A 22,956-nucleotide genomic window follows, 5' to 3' on the forward strand; every position below is an offset into this window, starting at 1 on the left:
ACCCATTATACTTTATTAAATTATTAAATTAATTCTACAAAATAAACGAATTATTTTAAAAATATGATTATGATATCAACAATACTATGAAAAGTATGGTTGTTAATTGACGTACTCATTGATTTGATTTCTAATTTGCCCCAATTTTTGGTGCAGTGTACGTTTTAGTATTATACACTGCAGAGCACAAAATTAGGGCGACCCTATAATTCGAAATTATTTTATAAATTTTAATTTTCTTCCGATTTCTTACGGTTGAAATATAGTTTACTATACCTCGTTCTTAACCTAGGAGTAGTAATTCACATTTACCGCGCCGTAATGCTTGTTTGGATGCGGTTCTGGAGACTTGGAAGAAATACTGCACAGAACCCTATAAAGCTGAAATCTCTAACATTAATCATATAACAGCACTGCAAGTCTCAACAAGAACCCTAGAACCAGATATTCTAAGGTCTGAAGTCGATGAAGCCATAAAACACCTTAAAAGAAATAAATCACCTGGTTGCGATGACATCACGGCAGAACTTTTACAGAACATGGGTGAACATGGTCTCCAATTAATGTGGAGACTGTGCAATCATGTATGGAGAATAGGCAAATGGCCCAGTGATTGGTGTACCGCACTATTTACTCCCATTCATAAGAAAGGCGTAACCACAAAATGTAGTAACTACCGAACCATTTCACTAATTTCACACCCAAGTAAAATCCTGTTGAGAATCATCAAGTGTGGCATGCAGACATACCTGGATAGAGAAATACCACAAGAACAGGCAGGCTTCGTGAAGGGTAAAGGCACAAGGGAGCAAATTCTTAATATGCGACAACTCATTGAGAAAGCACGAGAATTCAAAATTCCGATGATCATCTGCTTTCTGGATTATGAGAAGGCATTTGACTGTGTAAACTGGACAGTTTTGTGGAAAGTTCTACATGAGATGGGGGTTCCTGATCATCTGTCAGCTCTGGTGAAAAGCCTATATGAGAACAGTGAAACCAGAATAAGAATGGAAAACCATAAGTCCGATGCTTTTAAAATAGGTAGAGGAGTCCGACAAGGATGTATTCTATCTCCAAGTCTTTTTAATTTCTATGGGGAATATATAATGAGAAAAGCACTCGACAAATGGAATGGCGGTATTTCTATCGCAGGAAAGAAGATCTCAAATCTCAGATATGCAGATGATACAACATTAATAACTGCATCCGAAGAAGAAATGTCCAGCCTGCTGCAGCTAGTGGAAGCCGAAAGCAATAGATGTGGTCTCAAGATCAATAAACAAAAAACAAAAATTATGATAGTAGATTATTCAAATTCACTTCAGACAACAGGAGCCTTGGACCAGTTTGAAGTGGTTAACGAGTTCAATTATCTAGGATCCTACATCAGTAATACAGGACTTTGTGAAACAGAAATACGTAGGAGAATAGGCATGGCCAAAAACGCTATGAGTCGATTATCAAAAATCTGGAAAGATCGCTCTTTGTCGAAGAACACCAAAATAAGATTAGTACGTGCCTTAATTTTTCCCATATTTAATTACGGATCCGAAACATGGACAATGAAATCGGACGACAGAAAAAGGATTGACGCCTTTGAAATGTGGTGCTGGAGAAGAATGCATCGGATCTCATGGACGGAACACAGAACAAATCACTCAATCCTCCAAGAGATTAATATTCAGACTCGACTTTCCTTTATTTGCCTCTACACTGTCTTAAAATTTTTCGGCCATATTGCAAGAAGAAGTGATGATAACCTTGAGAGACTTATAATTTCGGGAAACGTTGAAGGGCGCAGAAGTCGAGGTCGCTCACCTACTCGATGGACGGATCAAGTACAGAAAGCCAGTGGAAAAACATTATCTGAATCCATGAGGGAAGCTCAGGATAGAAGCCGATGGAAAGAGATAGTTGCTCGTATTATAGGGAATCACGACACTCAGCAATGAGGAAACGACTGAGGAGGAGGAATGCTTGTTTGTAGTTGGTCCAACCGCAGGCAAGTTTACTTCACGGTTCTTAGACATTTACAACGGTTGCCTACTCCGACTAACCGAGGAACATTAAGCCCGCGATTATGTCACGAGAGTATAGTAATTTGAATCGTAATATGATTAATCTGTATTTTTATGTATTTGATTTATGGAAAATAGTAAAAATAGTTGTGAAATAAAGATGTTTAGTGGATTATAGTGCCTAATTATGGAAAACCGTTGATATTTGGGTGGTTTGGTACTTAAAATTAATCAGGATCGGTTGTTTACGTTTATCCAACGGTTAATACAAGATTTACGGAAATCAAGGACTTCAATCTCCATTCTAGACTGAAAATTTGTCGCGTATACTGAATTTCCGTCAATACTGGGTTAACTATTGAATACATACCGTCCTTAGAGATCAGCTAGGATTATGTGAATTAGAATTATTTGTATAATTTATTGTTAGAATTTAAATAATAGGAAATAAATTTGGCCCCACTACCTGGCATTCTAAAATTTCATCAACATTATTCTTACGTTAATACATAATGAAATTTTAACCTTTTAACCTACCTTATAAATATATATTCTCATTTAAGCTCCTACAATAATAGCGAAGATGTACAACTATAATAAATAACTTTTCATGGATAATTCAAAATAAGTTTATACGGGAAACAACACCAAAATTCCAAATAGAAAAATATAAAGTAAGCTAGGATGTATAAGATAAATAATAACACAAATAATACACATACATACACAATAATCAACATCCAATGATCGAAGATCATTACCGTAACAAATTTAAAAGTGGGCTTGTGTACTCTTGTGACGTAAGTGAAACATTTAAGTCTCCCCACCACAGTCAGAGGTAACCGTAGTAGATGTCTAAGAACCGTGAGTTTACTCCAGTAAATTATGAAATGTTGACACTGTTGACATTTATGAAATTTTTACACTATTGGTATTTAAAATTGATAGGTTAATTAAGTTGTATCGGCGATTTTTTGTGTTTTCTGTTATTATTAGATAGTTGAATATGATGTAGTAGAATGTGATCGGTCATATTACCCGTATGCGCGCCAATGGTGAATATTAAATTCTTAATTGTATGTCAAAAAATGTATAATAACTACGTCTTAAAACCCACCAAATTTCATTTGCATATCTCAACCAGTTTTAAAGCAATAAATAAATCGTCAGTTTGTAAGAAAAATCTTAACATCCCCTATCTCGGAAAGGAAACATTTGCGGACATACGATTATAAAGCAAAATGTCATTATTTTTTATGCAGAATTTCCGCTTAAAGTTTGCCATACTTATTTAAAAACACCCTGTATTGCTGAAAAACATGGCTAGTTGTTTGTACCTAACTTTTTTTATGGTCCAACATAAGCGAATGATTTAAAAAAACAGATTGTTGAGAAAACATGATGTTATAGTTGAGTTTTAATTTCAGTATTTTATAAATGCTAGAATATTCCACAGGGTGATGAAAACTTTGAGAAAAAACACATTTTGATTCGTACACCCGGTATACAATGAAAATGTACCTGTTTATTAACAATATTATTACAGCCGTATTGTACTTGTACTTATTACTTGTAACATATTAAAAAAATCACTTAAATTGGACAACAGGTTTAGGAAATTCGAGACATCAAAAATGACTAAATTTTTAAGAGAGCCGATTTCTACGCACGCAAGTTTATGTTCCAACCGAAAAAAATACAAGAAACATAATTAGGGTCGCAGTGTGATTCTAATTTTGTGCCCGGCAGTGTAGTTCCGTTTTGGAATTTTTAAATGTAATCGATTTGGAAATTCATGAGCTCAGTTTTTATTGCAAGATATAAGAACGGTCTTTATATAGGACTGCTCAAAGCAGAAAAATTATAAATATCTATACAGTGTACGTACTTGTCTCAGTTTTGTAGAAGAATTTGTAAAAATAATATGCCTATTCGATAAACTAAGAATACAATACAACATAAAATGTAAATTATCTGTGTCATCAAAACTGTGCTATCAATAATTTTCAAACGAAATATACAGTGAGGACTTTTGGCCAATTTGGAGGGGCCAATTTGGAGAGAAATCCTGAGACAGGTCGATTTTTATTTTTAAATTACGACTTTTTGGCATATACATCATAGTAATTTTTGTACTTTGTATAATTATTGTTGTTTTATACCTACTTACTCTGTAAATGCTATATGCGTAAATAAAATTTTGACTTTTGACTTTGACTTTGTAATGACGTCATCCATCTGGGCGTGATGACGTAATCGATGATTTTTTTAAATGAAAGTAGGGGTCGTGTGATATGCTTCTTTTCACGAGCATTTTTCAGTGCGTCACAAATGATAGAAAAAAAGGTAAGTCCGTGATAATATACATTTTAGTGACATGAAATTTTAGTTAAATCTGACAGTTGTCACATTTTATTTGCAATTTGGCATAAAATCAAATCAATTATGTTTATTGCATTTATAAAATGGTATTTTCTTTGATTTGTATAGTCTTATAAATTGTACAGATTATATTCGTAGATATATTATGTAATTCGCAAATATTTTTTTTTTCGATTAAAGCGCCATCTATTGACAACTAGAATAAATGTTATAAATGTCACCGACGAAATGTAATCACCGACGTGCGTTTTTTTCTGTCACATGCAATTTAATGCGTTAGAAAGAAATGGAAAAACTGTGACGCACTGAAAGATCATCATGAGAAAAAGCATAGCCAATTTGAAAGGTTATTTAAATCTCTATTCAGTAATATAAACGGTAACATAAATATTTATACAGGGTGTCCAAAAAAATTTTCTGAATAAAATTAATTGAGACAAAAAGAAGAATATAATACGTAAGTCATTTATTTCAAAATACCTTTCAGTGCTGCCAGAAAACAGAAAGAAATGTTTATTTCACAAATAAACATCGTTTTTCGCTTAAATTCAATGTTAAAACTGCCAACCACCTGTCTCTTAGCAGTTTGAACATTGAATTTAATCGAAAAGCAATGTCTATTTGTGAAATAAATATTATTACCTATTTCTCTGACATCACTAAAATGTATTATGAATTAAACAAATTGCATACATTCTTCTTTTTGTGTAAATTAATTTAATAAAAAGTTTTATTTTTTGTACACCTTGTATAAATAATTATATTAATGTTTATATTACTGAATAGAGAATTAAATAACCTTTCAAATGAGCTATCACACAACCCCTACTCTCATTTAAAAAAATCATCGATTACGTCATCACGCATAGATGGATGACGTCACCAGTATGATATATATGCCAAAAACTCATAATTTGAAAATAAAAATCGACCTGTCTCAGGATTTTTCTCCAAATTCGCCCATTCTCGAGATAATGAATTTATTCCAACTCAAACGTCCTCACTGTATACAGAATCAATCAGTTAGTGCAATATATCTTTATATCGGCAAAAAAGCGATCATTCTTATTTTTTTATGAATTTACTAAAATTACACTTACACTACACTTAAATACGCAGCTTATTTTCGTCTTGATTCAGGTGTTCACGTAGCCCTACTGAAGACGTCTAGAGACAGAAACAGCTGTCTAGGGATGCTGGATATCCTCTGAATCGAAAGGAAACATGAACTGCCGTTGACTTCTATCTTTTATCTTTATCCTTACTCAGATTTTGAAGACTTGGAACTGTCTTTCGGACCTTTTCCTAGACGAGTAAGACGAAATGTAATTGCATATTGTAGAATCCTTTTCGCTTTCTTTATTCGCCGTCTCTTGGCTTATAAATTGTAAAAGTCAGAGATAAAGGGTGATACCAGAAAGAGGTTCCAAGAAAGGTTTCAGATTTAAATCATTATTTGTTGTTTTAATTTTATTTTAATAATGCATGTTGTATCTGGGACCTTCCTTCTTTTCTTTGGATGTATTAAATTTGGAAAATATTTAAAGATGGATCGTCTTTTTTGCCGTAAAATTTACATTATTTGTTGAAGCTTTAAATATTTATATCTTAAAAATGACCTCATGTATGTTTATGATGTTAATGGTGCCAACCATGTAAATTTGTACATTGAATGTTGCGTATATTAATATTTAAGACGATGTAAATTATATTAAAAGAATATGTAATTATAAAAGATAAAAGCTAGTCATTATTACATTGTTGTTTGAATCATAATACCTCACCCCAAAAGTCTAAAAATGTTAAGAAGAATTGTACAATATGTAGTCATATCACTATCATTGAAACATTCAGCATACTTAGCCCAGTCGGGATAGCATTTGACCTTGCATTACGAGCTGCCCCAAATTTTATTTTTCTAATCTTTAGGGGGGTCAATAGAAGTGTAAATGTAAAATCTCGACTGAATTCCGCCGTTGCGTTAGCCGCCATCTTGATTTTAAACGAGAACCTTTTTCCTCAATATCTCCGCCACTTGCAACTTTTCGACAAAAAGTGTAGAAACTGAAATTGTTGAAAACGCGATTTTCTATAAATTCGTTTATTATATTTTTTTCTCACGCGGCCGATATTTTCCGAGTTAAGGGGGGAAATAATGACAGTTAGAGCATAATTATTGATTTATCTCGTTTATTATTAGTTTTACAACCAATTTGAACCTATACAAAAATGAATAGAATTAAATTTTGTACAATTTTGATCTCTTTCATTTTTTTTATAAAATCAATATTTAAGGTAGTACGTATGTTTTAAACGTGCGAGTGTAACCTTCGTTGGTAAGCCAGTGTGTCACTCGGTGTGCGACATGTGAATGAGTATTATCGTGCATGAGGTGGAAGTTTTGACCAACCGCATCAACAAACGGATGAACAATCGGTTGTAGAATGGTGTCGAAGTAGGTACTGCTGAGCTGTAAGGAAGCGATTTAAAAAAAAAGGTGTCCATTCTGCCACCGACTATTATTCCACTTCATATCATTACTGCACCACCTCTGTATATGTAAACGTCCTGAATATGATTTAAGCATTCTACATTTCCAGATCGTTTCCACACTCTTACTAGACGAGAATCTGGATAAAATCCAAATCTAGATTCTTCGGAGAATAAATGTAGTCCAATCATTTGCATCCCAGTTTTGATATTCTTGACTCCACTCTAATCTTGCAGCGCTATTGACTCTGGAGATAGGTGAGCATCTCAATGGCATTCGATTGTGGAGAATGGCTTCATGGAGACGAGTTCCTACATTATGACAGCCGATGGTTACCTTGTCTGCCCTCTACAAGTCGCTAACCAATTCAGGTGTTGTAATTGTTGGTTGTCTTCTAGCGGGTAATACTAAAAATCGGTCTTAAAATCGACTTCCAGTGTCACAAAAATTCCGTCACAGTTTACTTATAACACTTTGGGAGACTCCCATGCACTCAACTATATTAGTTTGCCGCATGCCACATTGAAGAAGGCCTACTGCCCTATTTATCTCATCCAAAGTTAAATGACGTTCCATGATAAAAACAGTGGCAACGCGTGACTTTTTCTAAAGTGTTACCAAAACCAAATGCAAAAAATCTTATTTAAAAAAATGAAGATATGGCTAAATGTATATATAGCTTCAATAAAATCATTTTGTATATCACCTGAAACTCTCGAAAAAACAGTTGATGTTTCTAGATGTTAGCAAAATGTTTGATCTTTGTTTGGCAAATGTTAGCAATTCCCTGTAATTGCCTCGATTGTCAGAGTCGTCGCCCTCAAAATGACCACAAGAGGCTAATTCTTGTTTGGCCAAAAAACATACGGTATTCTATTATAAGTGTGCTAAGGATATACCTATCTATTTTTTTAACAAACTCATTATGTTTAGCAATATTTGCTTTAAAATCTTGGTTAAGAGAACTTTCGATTCTTGTTTTGCCAAACTGAATCAAATTGGGTATACATCTTACATGTAGGTAACGGAAAAATTTCATGTCTCCTTTTTAAAACTCTAAAACTATTTAAATCGTGAACCTGGTCCACCCATCTGGTGGAAACCTCAACCTGGCCAAAACTCAGATGGAAGGATGATGTAGATGAGGATGGGAGAAAAATAGGTGCAGCACACTGGCAACGGTTGGCAATGGATAGGACTGACTGTCGTAATAGACTTGGGAAAGTTGAGGCTCTTTCATAGGCATAGGGCACCATTGATGATGATGATGACAAAAATAAAGAACTATGTACAACTGAGATAAATTAGAAATTGAACTAAATACTATAAAAAATAAATAATTTAATATAAACAAGTAATTAGACTTTGTAAGTCCTAAGTTTTCACCCAAAGTGACCGAAAGTAGAACCCGAAGTAGATACCTATATTTGAATTCTTGGTGTAACTTAGCGCGTCGATTGACATTCGATTTCACTGATTTTGAGTCATTTTTACGAAACTTCCGGTCATAACTGTTTAAAGTTATGTAGGTACGATGTATTATTTCCGCGACTATAATACGGCACTTCCGGTTAGAGCTTTTAACCGGAAATTATATAAAAACCTACCTATGATATAAAAGCATACATTTGTTCTCATCTTGCTCAGGCATGTCGAATAATATATCGCTTATACTATTTCGGTAACTTTAAAACAGTACTTCCGGTTGCAACTCTAAAACCGGAAGTCTGAGGTCACATTTCTCATCTTGAATACCATCCTTGCGTTATAAGCTTCCATTCGACACCTCATTTGCTATTCTATCTAAATTAATAACGAGGAGTTATATTCGCGGACAGACAGACATGAAAGCCGGAAGTAGGTACCCATACAGGGTGTCCCAGACTAATTTACCCACGCTATATCTCTTAAACGAATAGAGATTTTCGAATGGGACAAAAAGTGATATATTCTACTTGTAATACCCTTTAATATGGCGTACAAAAAAAATCATCCCCCTAAATATTCATCCCTTAGTTACAACCCCTAACTTTAATTTGTTTAATAGCACCCTGTATATTTTTTTATAGTTTTGGATGTGGTCTTCTATCGTCTATTCAACACATTTTTTTAAAATAAAATCGGTTCGTAAATAACCGAGAAAATATCAGTTTAGTTTTGTTAATTATGTGTCCCAGACTAATTTATCCAGGCTATATTTCGTAAACAAGTAGAGATTTTCGAATGGGACAAAAACTGATCTATTACATTTGTAATACACTTTAATATGGCGTACAAAAAAAATTATCCCCTAAATATTCATCCCTTAGTTACAATTTCTAACTTTATTTTTTTAATAGCGCCCTGTAAGTTAGGGATGAATATTTAGGGAATCAATTTTTTCTACGCCATATGAAAGTGTATTACAAATGGAATGAATCAGTTTTTGTCCAATTCGAAAATCTCTATTCGTTTAAGAAATATAGCCTGGATAAATTAGTCTGGGACACACAATTAACAAAAATAAACTGACAGTTTCTTGGTTAGTTACGAACCGATTTTATTTTCAAAAAATGTGTTGAATAGACGATAAAAGACCACATCCAAAACTATAAAAAAAATATACAGGGTACTATTAAAAAAATTAAAGTTAAGGGGTTGTAACTAAGGGATGAATATTTAGGGGATGATTTTTTTGTACGCCATATTAAAGGGTATTACAAGTAGAATATATCACTTTTTGTCCCATTCGAAAATCTCTATTCGTTTAAGAGATATAGCGTGGGTAAATTAGTCTGGGACACCCTGTATATTTGTTCTTATCTTGCTAAGGCGCGTCGAATAATATATCGCTTGTATTTCGACTTGTATCGCTTGTATAGTCGGTTCGCTAAACTCAGACGCAACTGGCCAGATATTTTAGTCGATAATTTTTTTGTTTTTTGCCAATTTTGCAAAAATTGGCAAAATTACTAACTATTTAGTGATTATTAACTATTTAGTAATTATTTTTTGCCAATTTTACTAAAATTGGCAAAATTACCGACTAAAATATCTAGAAAGTTGCGTCTGAGTTTAGCGAACAGACTATATAATACAGTGATGAGCGCGCTAATATATTATAACCGGCAAAATAGCGCAAAAGATGGAAAACATATTAAATTGTGAGATAAAAAGAAATAAAACTAGTAGAGAGAGGTGTTAAAATTAGCGATAGTAACATAAACATTGACATTATATTCATTGTTTCCCACCTTTAGACGTATCAGAGGAGTATGTCAACTGAAACTGTCACTGTGACAGTGGCATGTGGCATTTCTCAAACTCGTCCGATACGTCTAAGATGGGAAACAATCAATATAATGTCAATTTTTAAGTTACTATCGCTAAATTTAACATCTCTACTAGGTTTATCGGTTTATCCCTTTTTATCTCACAACGTAATATGTTTTCCATCTTTTGCGTTATTTTTCCGGTTATTAGTGCGCTCATCACTGTATATATTCGACAGCTCATGTGTCACTACCTGGTGTAATGACGGAGGAGTGGTGTTTACGGACAGACGGACATAATAATTTCAATTTTTTCACATTTTTTCAAAATTGGGTAAAAACAAAAAAATATTTACTTACATGGAGAGAAAACCGAGAGAGTCATATAATTAACAGGAAAAATAGTTAAAAAAATTGACCAGTATCTAGGTACTTATAAAAATTTTGGGGTTTAAATAAACCATTCTTATTTTTAAAAGCAGAATAAACACAACACACATTTTAATAAGAAATGTCCAAGCAAACGATAACAACCCAACAGACATATTAATCTGGAATTTTTACATTTTTACTCACAGATTCTAGCTCTATCATAAAAATGAGAATAATATGTGTATATATTTATGCACACATAATATATAGTACATTTGCTTAATATTAGTGCTTCTATTTAAAATTAGAGCAACAAGCTACTGTTTGTGACAAATTCTATAATCTTTTCTTAATAAGACCATCGCTCATCCTGTCGGGGTCGGGATTTAAAACAGACGAAATATGCTTAGCAGTTACTCCCCGCTTTATAATCGCTAATGATGTCACTTCCGCCAAATGAAGCGATAAATTTTAAAACTAGAGTAAATTAATAGAATGAAAAATGTTAAATTGGGGGTAACCCAATTATGTTTTTGTGTGCATATATTGATTTTTCTATTTATGGAATGTTTCAAATAGAAATATAAACTAAGGATAAGGTTTTCATATGCTTATTTAGGGATAACATTAAATACGAACTAAATTGCAGCTTTAAAATTACTTCTGCATATTTTGATTGATGAAATAACATGTAACGTTTCGAAATTCAGTGTAAAATGCAAAAAAGAAAAAATACTAAAAAAGAAATCCCTATTCTTCGTTTTTTGCTAGAGGTGGGTACACATCGGTAGGCTAGATATAATGCGATATACAGCTACAGTTATATTCGGACAAATTTCATTTTATAATCATCTCTCTATAGTTTAAATGTATTTATTACAGTTAAATTTAAAATAGCTTTAATATTGTTTCGTCTAAAAGTTGGAACTTATAAGATAAGGATTTTTTCAACACGTTACATAATATCATTTTAAATTTGCCGCTATATCACAAAGCACAAAATTCGTTTTGCTACTGAAACTTGCATAATAATTTATCAATTTTGAAGATAAAATGCGTTTAAGTGATTCAAGTTCCTAAAATTTCGTACGAATTCGATGTTAAAAAGCGATAACACTGGTAAATCAAATTTCAAAACAAAAATAAGCGTAAATTGATGACTCATCTGGGGAAATTTAGGTTTGTTATGTTCCAGATAATGACGTAAAAAGTAAGGACAGGCGCAGTTTTCGTCGGGATTCGTTCGGCCGATCCCCTCTCAGTCTTTTCGGGTGCTCCATGTTTCTCGTTTCACAGTGCGGACCCGAGAATTGCACAAAGCGCAATGTATGTGCGCCATTGCTGTGGAGAAGAGCTACGAAAAGTTCTATCAAAGTATATTCGGTTTTCACGTTACAAACCGACTTTAAATGCAGAATAACGTAACAGAATTAACACACAGATTGCTACGTTCACTGGACAGTAATTATAATGTAAGAAAATGAGAGATAAATAGGTTTTTTCGTGAAATTTTAGTTCACCATTACAGTATTCATAAACCAGGTGGACTGTACTAGCTAAATACGTTTACCCTAGTGTGACTAATAAATATTCATATCAATATTTAATTGTATTTAGTATTTTTCAATTCTCTATCATTTAAATTAATGATTTAGAAAGTTTTAAGAGATTTTTTCTTAGAATAAGTTAAAATTTCGCAACGTCAAAATGTTGTTTTACATAAGACATTTAAGTGATGAATAATCTGCGAAATTGCTATTAAAACCACATTCAAACAACAAATTATTTTTTAAAAGTAATGTATTTGTTTGTATTTTGTTTATATTTAACGTTCACCCACAATTTGAAGCCATTTTTCAGTATGATAACTTTGTGAGGTGCCACCAGTACAGTCTACCACATAGTCTTCTTCGCGAATTTAGTCAAGATATTCCAATTAATTTGCACGTTTATTTTAAGGTCATCGATATGCCTGCAGTCATTGAAATCATATCCCTATTGGAAAAAGTGGCTATTACCAAAGAATTATTGGAGGTGAGAATGTTTATACCTATTTTTCATAATTTTTTAACCTCTGATAATCAGTACTATTCATGTAGTGAACATGTGAGAGTGGCTTAACAAACTATAAATATATGTTTAAACCTTTTGTGTACATGCCAATTTTAGAAATAAAGGTTATAAGCACATTTCTTAAGATACATTACTAGAGTTAAGAACTGCAATACTAATTTTTGCATAGGAAGATATTTAATTCCATTCCTTACTCAAACTCAACAAAGTGTAACATGTTTCAGTAGTTTTAATGTAGATCAACTAAAGCAGTGATCCCAAAGTGGTCTATGTCAACCCCCAAGGGTCGATGAGAACCTGCAAGGGGTCTACGTGGCAAAAAGAAAAATTAGGAGTCAATGGCAAGAAATTTCAAAAATTGCAAAAAATAGTATAATTGATACCTATAATTTTATCCATTGATAGAACTGAAGAGGAACTGAACAGAGTACCAACAAAGAACTTAAAGTAGAGTAGAGAAACGGATATCAACAATTATGGCTTCAAAAAATATACCTGTTACTTATCCCGTATTATGGAATACCATGAGAAAGTTGTTAATTACTTTTCCATCTTCATACCTATACTCTGTTTTTAAACCAGGAGTAATCCAAATATACCACGATGTAATGCTTGTTTGTAATGGGTTCAATCTCAGGCAACTTTACTCCACTGTTAGGAAATTTTGACACTAATGACATGGAATTTTGACACTATTGGCATTTAATAGGTTAATTAAGTTATATCAGCAATTTTTTGTGTTTTCTGCCTTATATAATATAAAAAAATAGTTGTTTTTAGAACATTTTAGCGACACATTAGTATAATATAATATTTATGGATTACTGTTGAAGGCCGACATAATCAATCAAAAAAGAAGATGTATTTGGTGATTTTTTCTAGTGACTTTTGTGGGTGTGAATCTGTCTTTTTAGTTTACTCCTCCTGGTTTAAAAACAAAGCATAGCAGATATAGATTTCAGAGCAGTTATAAATATCATAAAAAAACTGGATATCATTTGCTGGAGATATCGAGTTTATATCATACGGTAATGCCAAATGTTGATAATTTATTATTAAACCATCAAGTTCATACCTCCCATTAAATGAATTTATTTTGTGCTTAGTTTTTTTATGTAACAGCCAGGGCCTATTTTACCACTAGGCCCATGAGGCACCTACTTCGGGCCCACATTTTAATGGGGCCCGGAAAGATCACAAAAAAAATGTATTACAATATCAAAATAAATTTTCAAAATTCTTTCATTTTAAGAACAGGAAATAATAAATGATGACTCAACTGTTGATTTTCAAGGGACTTCACCTGTAACAAGTACATATGCACAGCTTTTCGAAATACTTGTAATATTAGTAACATTATTAAAAATCCACCGAAATTCGAATTTTTTAAGTCCTTAGAGATCTCAAAAACAGAAATTCCGATATACTCTGAAAATATGTTACTTAGCAAATGCATCCTTAAGAATTATACTGCTAGATATTCTAACCATATACAAGTATACACGGATGCTTCAGAATAAGCACATGGAGTAGGCTGTGCTTTTTATATACCAGCACTTAAAGTTGAAAAAAAATTCAAACTTAATCTCATGACATCAATATTTTCCGCTGAAACTATAGCTGTTATAAAAGCATGCCAATACGCTGACAACTATGATATCAAAAAAATAAACATACTGTCTGACTCTTTATCAGTCCTAAAAAGTTTCTCTAGCCAACTAGATGCAAATTCTGTAAGCAGTAATCCCTTTATAGTAGACTTAAAAATACTAATATCTGAACTAACGAGCAGACAATTCAATATAATTTTTACGTGGGTTAAAGCGCACATCGGTCTCAAAAATAACGAAAAAGTAGATGAGTTAGTCAAAGATGGTAGTCTAAATGGCGAGGAAATTTCAAATGATATTGGGCTACAAGAATGCATTTCGATAAGTAATTATAATTTAAAGAATAGCTGGAAATTAAGATGGAATCAATATTGCGTAAACCACTCGACAAGTTACAACATTTATATCCAGAGATCCCAACGCAGTACTGGCACAAAAATCAAGATTTGTTGAGATATGATATAGTTACCATATGCCGTTTAAAATCTGGACATGCCTGTTTCCCTTCTCACTTGTTCAAGATTGGTCTTATAGAGTCTGATTTATGTGAAATGTAATATACCAAGCGATTTAAATCACATTTTTTTTGCAGGTAACAAGTTTAACATACATAGAAATAAACTATACATTCAGCTGATGCAAGAAAACCTTTTCCCCCCTTACAATCTCATGAATTTACTGGCTCTAAATAAAATTTCAATCTTTAATATACTTTTAGGTTTTCTCAAGTCGTGTAAATTAAAACTTTAGATTAGGATTAGCTTTGAATAACCTTTGTTTTTCTCCTGGTTGTTATAATATCCCTTGCCTCCGTGGTCTACCTTTTCTGTGGTTAGTCACCCTGATCGATCCCTGGGTGTGAAAAGTGTTTTTCCTTTTTCCATCCTTGCTCGTTTTGGTTTCGTTATAATCTTGCTGCTTGTTAGGATTAGATAGTTTTTAGTTTAGGATTTGGTGCTGGCTAAATAGGCATAGCTCCCAAGTGCCAAAAAAAAATAAGTACACTCCGTCATCTCCTATAGAAAACGACAATGTCAATAACTCTTCCTAGCGATATAGTGGATTGGCGAAAACATTTTAATGGAATTTCAACAATATTTTATAAATAATCGACTGAATCAATATATTGATAAAATTAGTGAATGTGGTACACAACTGGATAATAATAAAACCAGACATTTGCAAATTATAAAGTGAAAGCTAATGGGGAAAAAATTATTCGCGAGTGATTAGTGTCCAGCCCTAAATGTAGCTGTGTTTATTGTTAAGTTTGTAAACTGATTTCCACAAAAATTATTGTTCTTCTAACTTTCGATGGGTGTAATGACTGGAAAAATATCAATAGGACAATTATTCAACATGAGCAATCTCCTGAACATATTTCATCAATTGGTACATTAGTCAAGAGAAGTAGTACAACAGAACAAATTGTAACATTAATGGAAAAAAGTTATTTAGAAGAAAAGGAACATTGGAGAAATGTTCGTCAACGAATAATAGCAACCATTAAATTTTTGTCCAAGAATGGTCTATTCTTTTATTCATCAACAACCAAATTATATACAAAAGGAAATGACATATACAGATTTGACGTTTTGCACAGTCAAACGGGTTGAATGTTCACATTTTTTAAGATACTCAGCTGAAATTTAAATTTTAAATGCAGCAGGGTTGTTTTGTTTTAAAGAACTGTTTTAAACATGTTTAAAACACTTAAATTAAACAAGCATTTTTTTCATTTTTTTTTTGTGAATAATACATAAATATGAAAAAAGTCATACATATTATTATACAGACTTTGTAACAAATATATTTTTATTTATTAATAATGGGAACACAACAAAAATTGGAAAACTCAAAACATTTTGCATACAAGAGTTAATAATTTTCTCAAATTGTTTTAGTCTCACAGTAATCTTGTAATCTAAGTCATAAATTTTATCAGCCACGTGATCACTTATAGAATTAAGCTCTTTAAAAATTGAAACCAACTTAGCAGCTTTGACATTGTCTAGTCAGATACATAGTTTGGAATTGACTAAAGCGTATGATGAGAAGAGTTTTTTTTATGTTGTATGACCATAGAACGCCACCATGCCAATGGTTGTACATTAGATGTTTAGAAAATATACAGAGTGTCCAGAAACTCTACCGACAAACGAAGACAGGAGATTCTTCAGATAATTTTAAGATAATTTAACTTAATTCACTTAGTCCGAAAATGCTTCCTAAGGGAGCTAGAGCTCTTTGAAGATGGCGTCTTGTAATTAGTTTTTCTTAAATACCTCCAGAACGCTTCTATTTAGAAAAACAAAAATTGGTACGCTTATTTATCTTCAAGATATAAATCTAATCCATCCATTGCAAATTTCTAGTACCGATCATAGGCGTCCGTTTTGGGCAGGGCAACGGTTATTTTATCGCATAACTTTTTTATCTTTAACTTTTATGCATTTCTGATACTGGATTATTAAATTGTGAAGTATTCTAGTACTAACAGGTACTCTTGTTTTAAATCGGTAGGACACACCATTCTCTAGAAAAATCGATTTGAAAATTTTTCGCTTTCTGAATTAAAAAAAAAATTAAAAAAAAACTGTTTAGAAAGACGAAAACTGGTACATTTATTTATATTCCAGAGATAAATCTATTTCATTAATTGCGAATTTCTAGTACTGGTCATAGGCGTTCGTTTTGGGTAGGTCAACAGTTAGTTTATAGCATAACTTTTTGTCTTGAATTTTCGAGCATTTTTGACACTAGATTATTAAATTATGAGGTATTCGAGTACTAAAAGTTACTCTTAATTTATGTTGGTAAAATACTTCGTTTTTTGTTGAAAAGTTCTTTCAATTTTTTTTCAAATTACAAAAACGAAAAACTTTCAAATCGATTTTTCTAGAAAACGGTGTGTCGTACCGACTTAAAGCAAGAGTACCTTTTAGTACTAGAATACCTCACAATTTAATAATCCGGTGTCAAAAATGCATAAAAGTTAAGGACAAAAAAGATATGCGATAAAATAGCCGTTGCTCTACCCAAAACGGGCGCCTATGACCGGTACTAGAAATTTGCAATGGATGGAATCGATTCATCTCTGAAAAGTAAATAAGCATACCAATTTTCGTTTTTCTAAATAGATGCCTTCTGGAGGTATTTAAGGAAAACTAATTTCATGACGCTATCTTCAAAGAGCTCTAGCTCCCTTGAGAAGAATTTTCGGACTAGGTGAATTGGGTTAAATTGTCTTAAAATTATCTAAGGAATCTCCTGTCTTCGTTTGTCGGTAGAGTTTCTGGACACCCTGTATATGGATTAAAGGGTACACACTTTGCTTGGTAATTAATAATAATTGGCAATGCTTCTGGATGTGAAGTGAAGTTTCTACATATTCCATATCAGTTTTTATTTGCTCTTGACTAAATTTACTTCCACTAAAGCGATGAGCAAGCAAACTTGTCAAGAAATGAGCCAGGATCAAAGCCATTTTCATAAGCTCCTTGACTTTATTCGTATCATTTACCAAAAATTCGCCATTTTCGTGTTCAGTCTCGAATGCTTCCGGAAGTTCTAGCCATATCTCTGTAGCCTCTCCTTTAGTGCAAGTGTTTGTTTGGACTTTGTCCCTGCACTGCAATATACTTTAATTTTTATAAATACCTTTGGCATTTGCCTTTAACTTTGTATCATTTAGAAGCTTTGTTACATCTTTATCAATACTTATTCTAAAAAATCCACAAGGAAAAGAAAATATTTTTCCTGTAGTTGGCTGTATACTATCAATCACAAAATTGGAAAAAAATCCTTTGTAAAAGGTATAAATTTTTTTTATTAAAATCCCTTAAAAGGGCTATATCACAACAAAACGTTTTCGATTTTTATAAAAAACCATCATCAGTGTTAGATAAACTGGATGCTAGCTGACCCACAAAAGAAAAAGAAAAATATCTGGGTAAAAACCCTTTACATGTAATATAGATGCCTTAAAAGTGCATACTTCAATAAAAAGCCCTGTGATGGTCACATGGCAACCAGGATAATGCCCTGAGGCTGAGGTAATGTATTGAAATTTCTTAACACGTGGGATCCAAATTGAGTTGTTTACATTTCAATGACTTAATGGCAACTGAATGCGAAATGAGTGATGTTTCTGAAAAAAAAGGGGTTTTTTCAGAAACATCACTCATTTCGCATTCAGTTGCCATTAAGTCATTGAAATGTAAACAACTCAATTTGGATCCAACGTGTTGGGAAATTTCAATACATTACCTCAGGGCATTATCCTGGTTGCCTGGTTGGCACACTATAAGTTAGTCACTACTGTTACAAATTTAAATCATTCAAAGTGAATAACAGGGGGTCAATATAAAATGACAAGGGGTTTACGAGAGAAAAAAGTTTGGGAATCTCTGAACTAGTGGGATAAGCTTTATGAAATATCTTAATATTGTAGATACCCATTAAATGTATATTGGTACATATATAAAAAAGTAAAATCAGTGAGGGACCAAATTGCAGGTGAACATACATGGCAAGTTAATATAGTCGGTTCGCTGATCTCAGACACAACTGTCTAGGAATTTTAGTAATTTTTTTTTGCAAAATTAGTTACATTTTGACAGACTAGACATGGCTGGAAATTACTATACAACCAAGTACACATGCTCATAGATGATATTAAGAGTAAACAAACGATGAAGCAACAATAAGTAATATACCCCATTCCACGAATATACGACCCTCTTGATTAATGCGACATCAAATATTTTACTGTGCAAAATATGAAGAACAAAAGTAAATTGCAAATTATATTGTTATTTATTGGAGTAATTATTAGGGCAAAATACTTTCGTACATCTTATGTTGCACATTAAAATATTCGTTGTCACGATAATCCAAAACAGCCATATATTCGTGGAATACACAGTACTACATAATATCTAATAATATCTAAAAACAGTGTGAGTAATACAATTATTTACTATAATATGTTAAATTGTAACAACTGAAATTCTATATTTCGAATATATATCGAAAATTTTATGAGTTTAATGTACACTCCCAATATTTCTAATAATTCTTCTTTTTCAATGAAAGAATTATGCAATGGCGCTTTACTTATTTTTTGTCACAGGTAATCATAATTAGGACATTTTTGTTCACCTTAATTTGTATATTGTAGTTGATAATAGATAATTATTTAGTGTTAAACTGTCTCATTTTTTGTGTTAGACAAAAACAAAATAAATACCTAGTCGATTTATATTTAACTGATAAATTAATACATTTTTAACTTAAAAGAAAAATAACAAATGTACCTTTTTACAGTCCATAATATTTTGGAGTTTATACACTTAATGAACCATTTGCTTTTAGAAATTTTAAATAAAACATGCTATTGGTTTCGTATATCTGTTTTTTCAATAGTGTCGAGTAATTTTTCAAAATCTCTGTTTCATAACTTTGTTTAATGTATGATTCTAAAAAATTGAAGAAACTTTACTTGTCCTAATGTTTCAATTTAGATCAAAAACTATTGTCAGGACACAGAAAAAATGAAATAAATTAAGAGCAAAGGGACTTCCATGAAATTTGTTTACATTTGGGGGTACTATCAAAAATGACACTTCTGCTGATTAACGGAATAGATATTATCTAGTAGGTTCACATTATTTAATTCTTTAACTTTAAAGTGATATTATGCACTTTGCTTTATATCTCAAAATACCTTAAAATTTAACAAACACTTATTATCTACTGATATTATATTATTATATTATGATAACAAAACCAATCTAACTTATTCAATTCTGTTTTCATTTGCCCTAGCCTGCCTGTCTTCTACATACGAATAATGTGGATATTCTATCACATTTATTGAAGTGGGGTTGAAAACTATCAGCAATTAAAATAAGTTATGTTTTACACAGTATTTTGTGTACATTTCTGGGATGCCATTTTTTTATCTATTTGTTCATTACACCACGCTATGACTCCAATATTACCAAAAAGACTGGTGTTCCAAGGTAACATGACAATTTAAATAATAATAATAAAAATTACAAAAGAAAAACACTGTCAAGAACAGTTAACCCGGCACCTGCCACGTGGGGTGCTACCAGCACCCCATAACACATTTTTATCAAATATTTGGTATTTCAAGTTTGGTAACCGAGCTGTGCGTCATAGTAGCTTTCTATAATATTATATAGCATATATGTGTTAGTGTTTGAAGTGGTTATTTAGTGTCATTCTGAACTTACAGCTCTAAAGTCGAATTGGGGTGTCATCATCTGGCACTTTAAGTTTTAAATTTTTTTTGTATTTTTGATAAACAGGTCAAATTTACATTTTTTATTGAAATAACTGATTTAATTATTAATATAAACTCTATACTCACTAAATCTTAATTTTTTTAGATATTTTACTTGACTTCATTTATTATGGGTTGGTACTTGCTAATTTGCTTATAACACCTTTTTCATTTTATTTTTTAACTTTTATAACATATTAGTGGCTAATAAGTTAATAAAACATATTTATTTATATTCTTGTGTTACTCAACACATTATTTTGTTTTTTAAACAAGTAGATCACAGAAAATTTTTAATGGGTGCTGTGAGCACCCCACGTGGCAGTTGGCGCCTTGCAAAGCCACGTGGCAGGTGCCGGGTTAAAAAACATTTTATGAAGAAGTTGTGGGCATGAGCTCTTTGAGTGGAGAATAGTGTTACGTCACTTTATTTCTGAACTTTTCATGTTTAAGTTTGCTATAATTTTTTGGTAATTCACAAAATTTTGGGAATTATGGCCTCCATTGCTTTGCATAAGTGCTAAATTTAAAAATGTGTGGTGAAAGTAAGTTATATAAAATGCAAATTGAAGAAATATCAGAAAATCCCTTCAACAAAATCAGAAAGAGATAGAAGGGTGTAAGCTTCTAATATGAATTGTAGAAATGAGAACACAGTTTATGAGTGGAGTGCCAAACTTACACAGAGCTTAACTTGTAAATTAAGAGTTACAGAGTGTAACTTGTAAGGCTTTACGGCTGGTTGGGTAGAGATGGTATTCTCCAAGCCAAGAGGCAAGTAACAATTAAGGCCAGTTCAAGCGATGCGATCGGGACAGTGTACTGACAGCTTATTGGTCAGTGTGGTAGTGAGCGTATAACGTTAGATGTTTTTGGTATAACAAATATTGAACAGAAACTGGAGTAGATAGTATACCAAGAACTGACACACCTGGGCCGTTATTTGAACACCTCAAACCACCATCCTACACAGAAAAAAAGGAGTCATAAAAGTCAGCTCGAGCAACATACCAAAAACTTGCAACAAAAGAAGAAAGACCAACAACGATTCGAATTAACCATTTCAAAAAGTTTCTCTTCTACAAAACAAAAACAGACTTCTGAATCCAAGAAATGTTAATTTGTGCAGGTTAACTGAAAAACAGGAAAAATTAGCGATAAAGAAATAGGATATTTAAAAGAATAACTAAAATTCATTAAAGAAGAATTTCGTGAAAACATTTTTGGTAATAAGGAAGGTGTAACAAATAGAAGAACAAACTGAATTTTATGAAAAAATCGTTCTTTTTTGTTCAATTTATTTTATAAAAATTATGTGCCTTAAATATAAAGCTGTCTTAAATACCAACATTGTTCACGGGCTACATCATATTAGTGGAAGAAGGCGATATCTTCAATCAAAGTAAAAAACAGACCTATTGCTTATTTACTTTTGCCTATTTCTATAATAAATGTGAAGTTATGTCACAGTTACCCTTATGCTAAAGGGCTGCATAAATAATGTTAATAAAAACATATGTATACAATAAATATTAAATATTTATTTATCTTTTTATTATGTGTTCCTCATTATAACCCAATATTGCATTTTGCTACTTTGCACCTTCTTCCATTCAACATAGTCTTCGATTGTAACTTAACACTAGAACGACCAATCATTTACATTGGAGTCTCATTACAAATCTTACAGATTATTTTGTTCACATGTATTACATTAAGAGGAAAGGCGCAAACTGCCGCTTGTCAAAATTTTCAATGTGTTTTAAATGTATAATTTTTTTCGAATCCTGAGAAAACTAATAAGTATACACATATATTTGAAAAATTTAAACGCAGAATGAAAGATTACGCTATTACTGAATGCCGAAAGTCCCTTAGAATAAATAAAAAGTTTCTTTTGAATGAAATATTTGCAATTAAAAATCACACTAAATTTTCTCTTTTATTTTCACCCCTGTAACTTATTAAAATAAACATTATAGAAGTTTTCAGGGACTTTCGGCCCTCGGTAATATCGTAATATTTCATTAAAACACATTGATAATTTTGACATTCGACATTTTGCACCTTTCCCGTTAATCACATAGGTAGGTTTTTTTCACGGATCGCACTGTTGATTTGTTTTCATTTTATAATATTTTGATGAAAACTTTTTTATTTGTTGTTGGTTTTGTGGTACCAAACTTTGTTGATTGGTTCCCTCTAGTAAAAAATGTTGTCGATTTATATTGCCTTTGCTGACTTCTTTGAATTTTTGTCAAGGCATTAGAAAACATTCAAAGATCTATCCATCATAATAAGGTATTCCTTTCCAAGGAATTTAAAACATAATGATTTTAATTTGAACCTTTCTTTGTATTCTTCGAATTTTTTAAAATCAGGTTTGATAACTAATTTGAACTATAGTTACTTGCATAGTCTAATCGTCAGAGACTGGACCTCT

General features: G+C 32.1%; 1 protein-coding gene across 1 annotated transcript in view; it reads left to right on the forward strand.

The window, feature by feature from the left end:
* The first annotated feature begins 11,720 nt into the window (after window positions 1-11,720).
* Window positions 11,721-22,956, forward strand: part of LOC114328261 (mediator of RNA polymerase II transcription subunit 26) — a 44,646-nt gene continuing 33,410 nt past the window's right edge. The window contains exons 1-2 of the mRNA XM_028277063.2: window positions 11,721-11,989; window positions 12,477-12,551. Coding sequence (XP_028132864.1) covers window positions 11,927-11,989; window positions 12,477-12,551 — 138 coding nt within the window. The 5' untranslated portion in view covers window positions 11,721-11,926. The remainder of the gene's footprint in view (window positions 11,990-12,476; window positions 12,552-22,956) is intronic.

Source organism: Diabrotica virgifera, chromosome 3 (genome assembly GCF_917563875.1).
Source record: "Diabrotica virgifera virgifera chromosome 3, PGI_DIABVI_V3a".
NCBI classification, from domain to species: Eukaryota; Metazoa; Arthropoda; class Insecta; order Coleoptera; family Chrysomelidae; genus Diabrotica; species Diabrotica virgifera.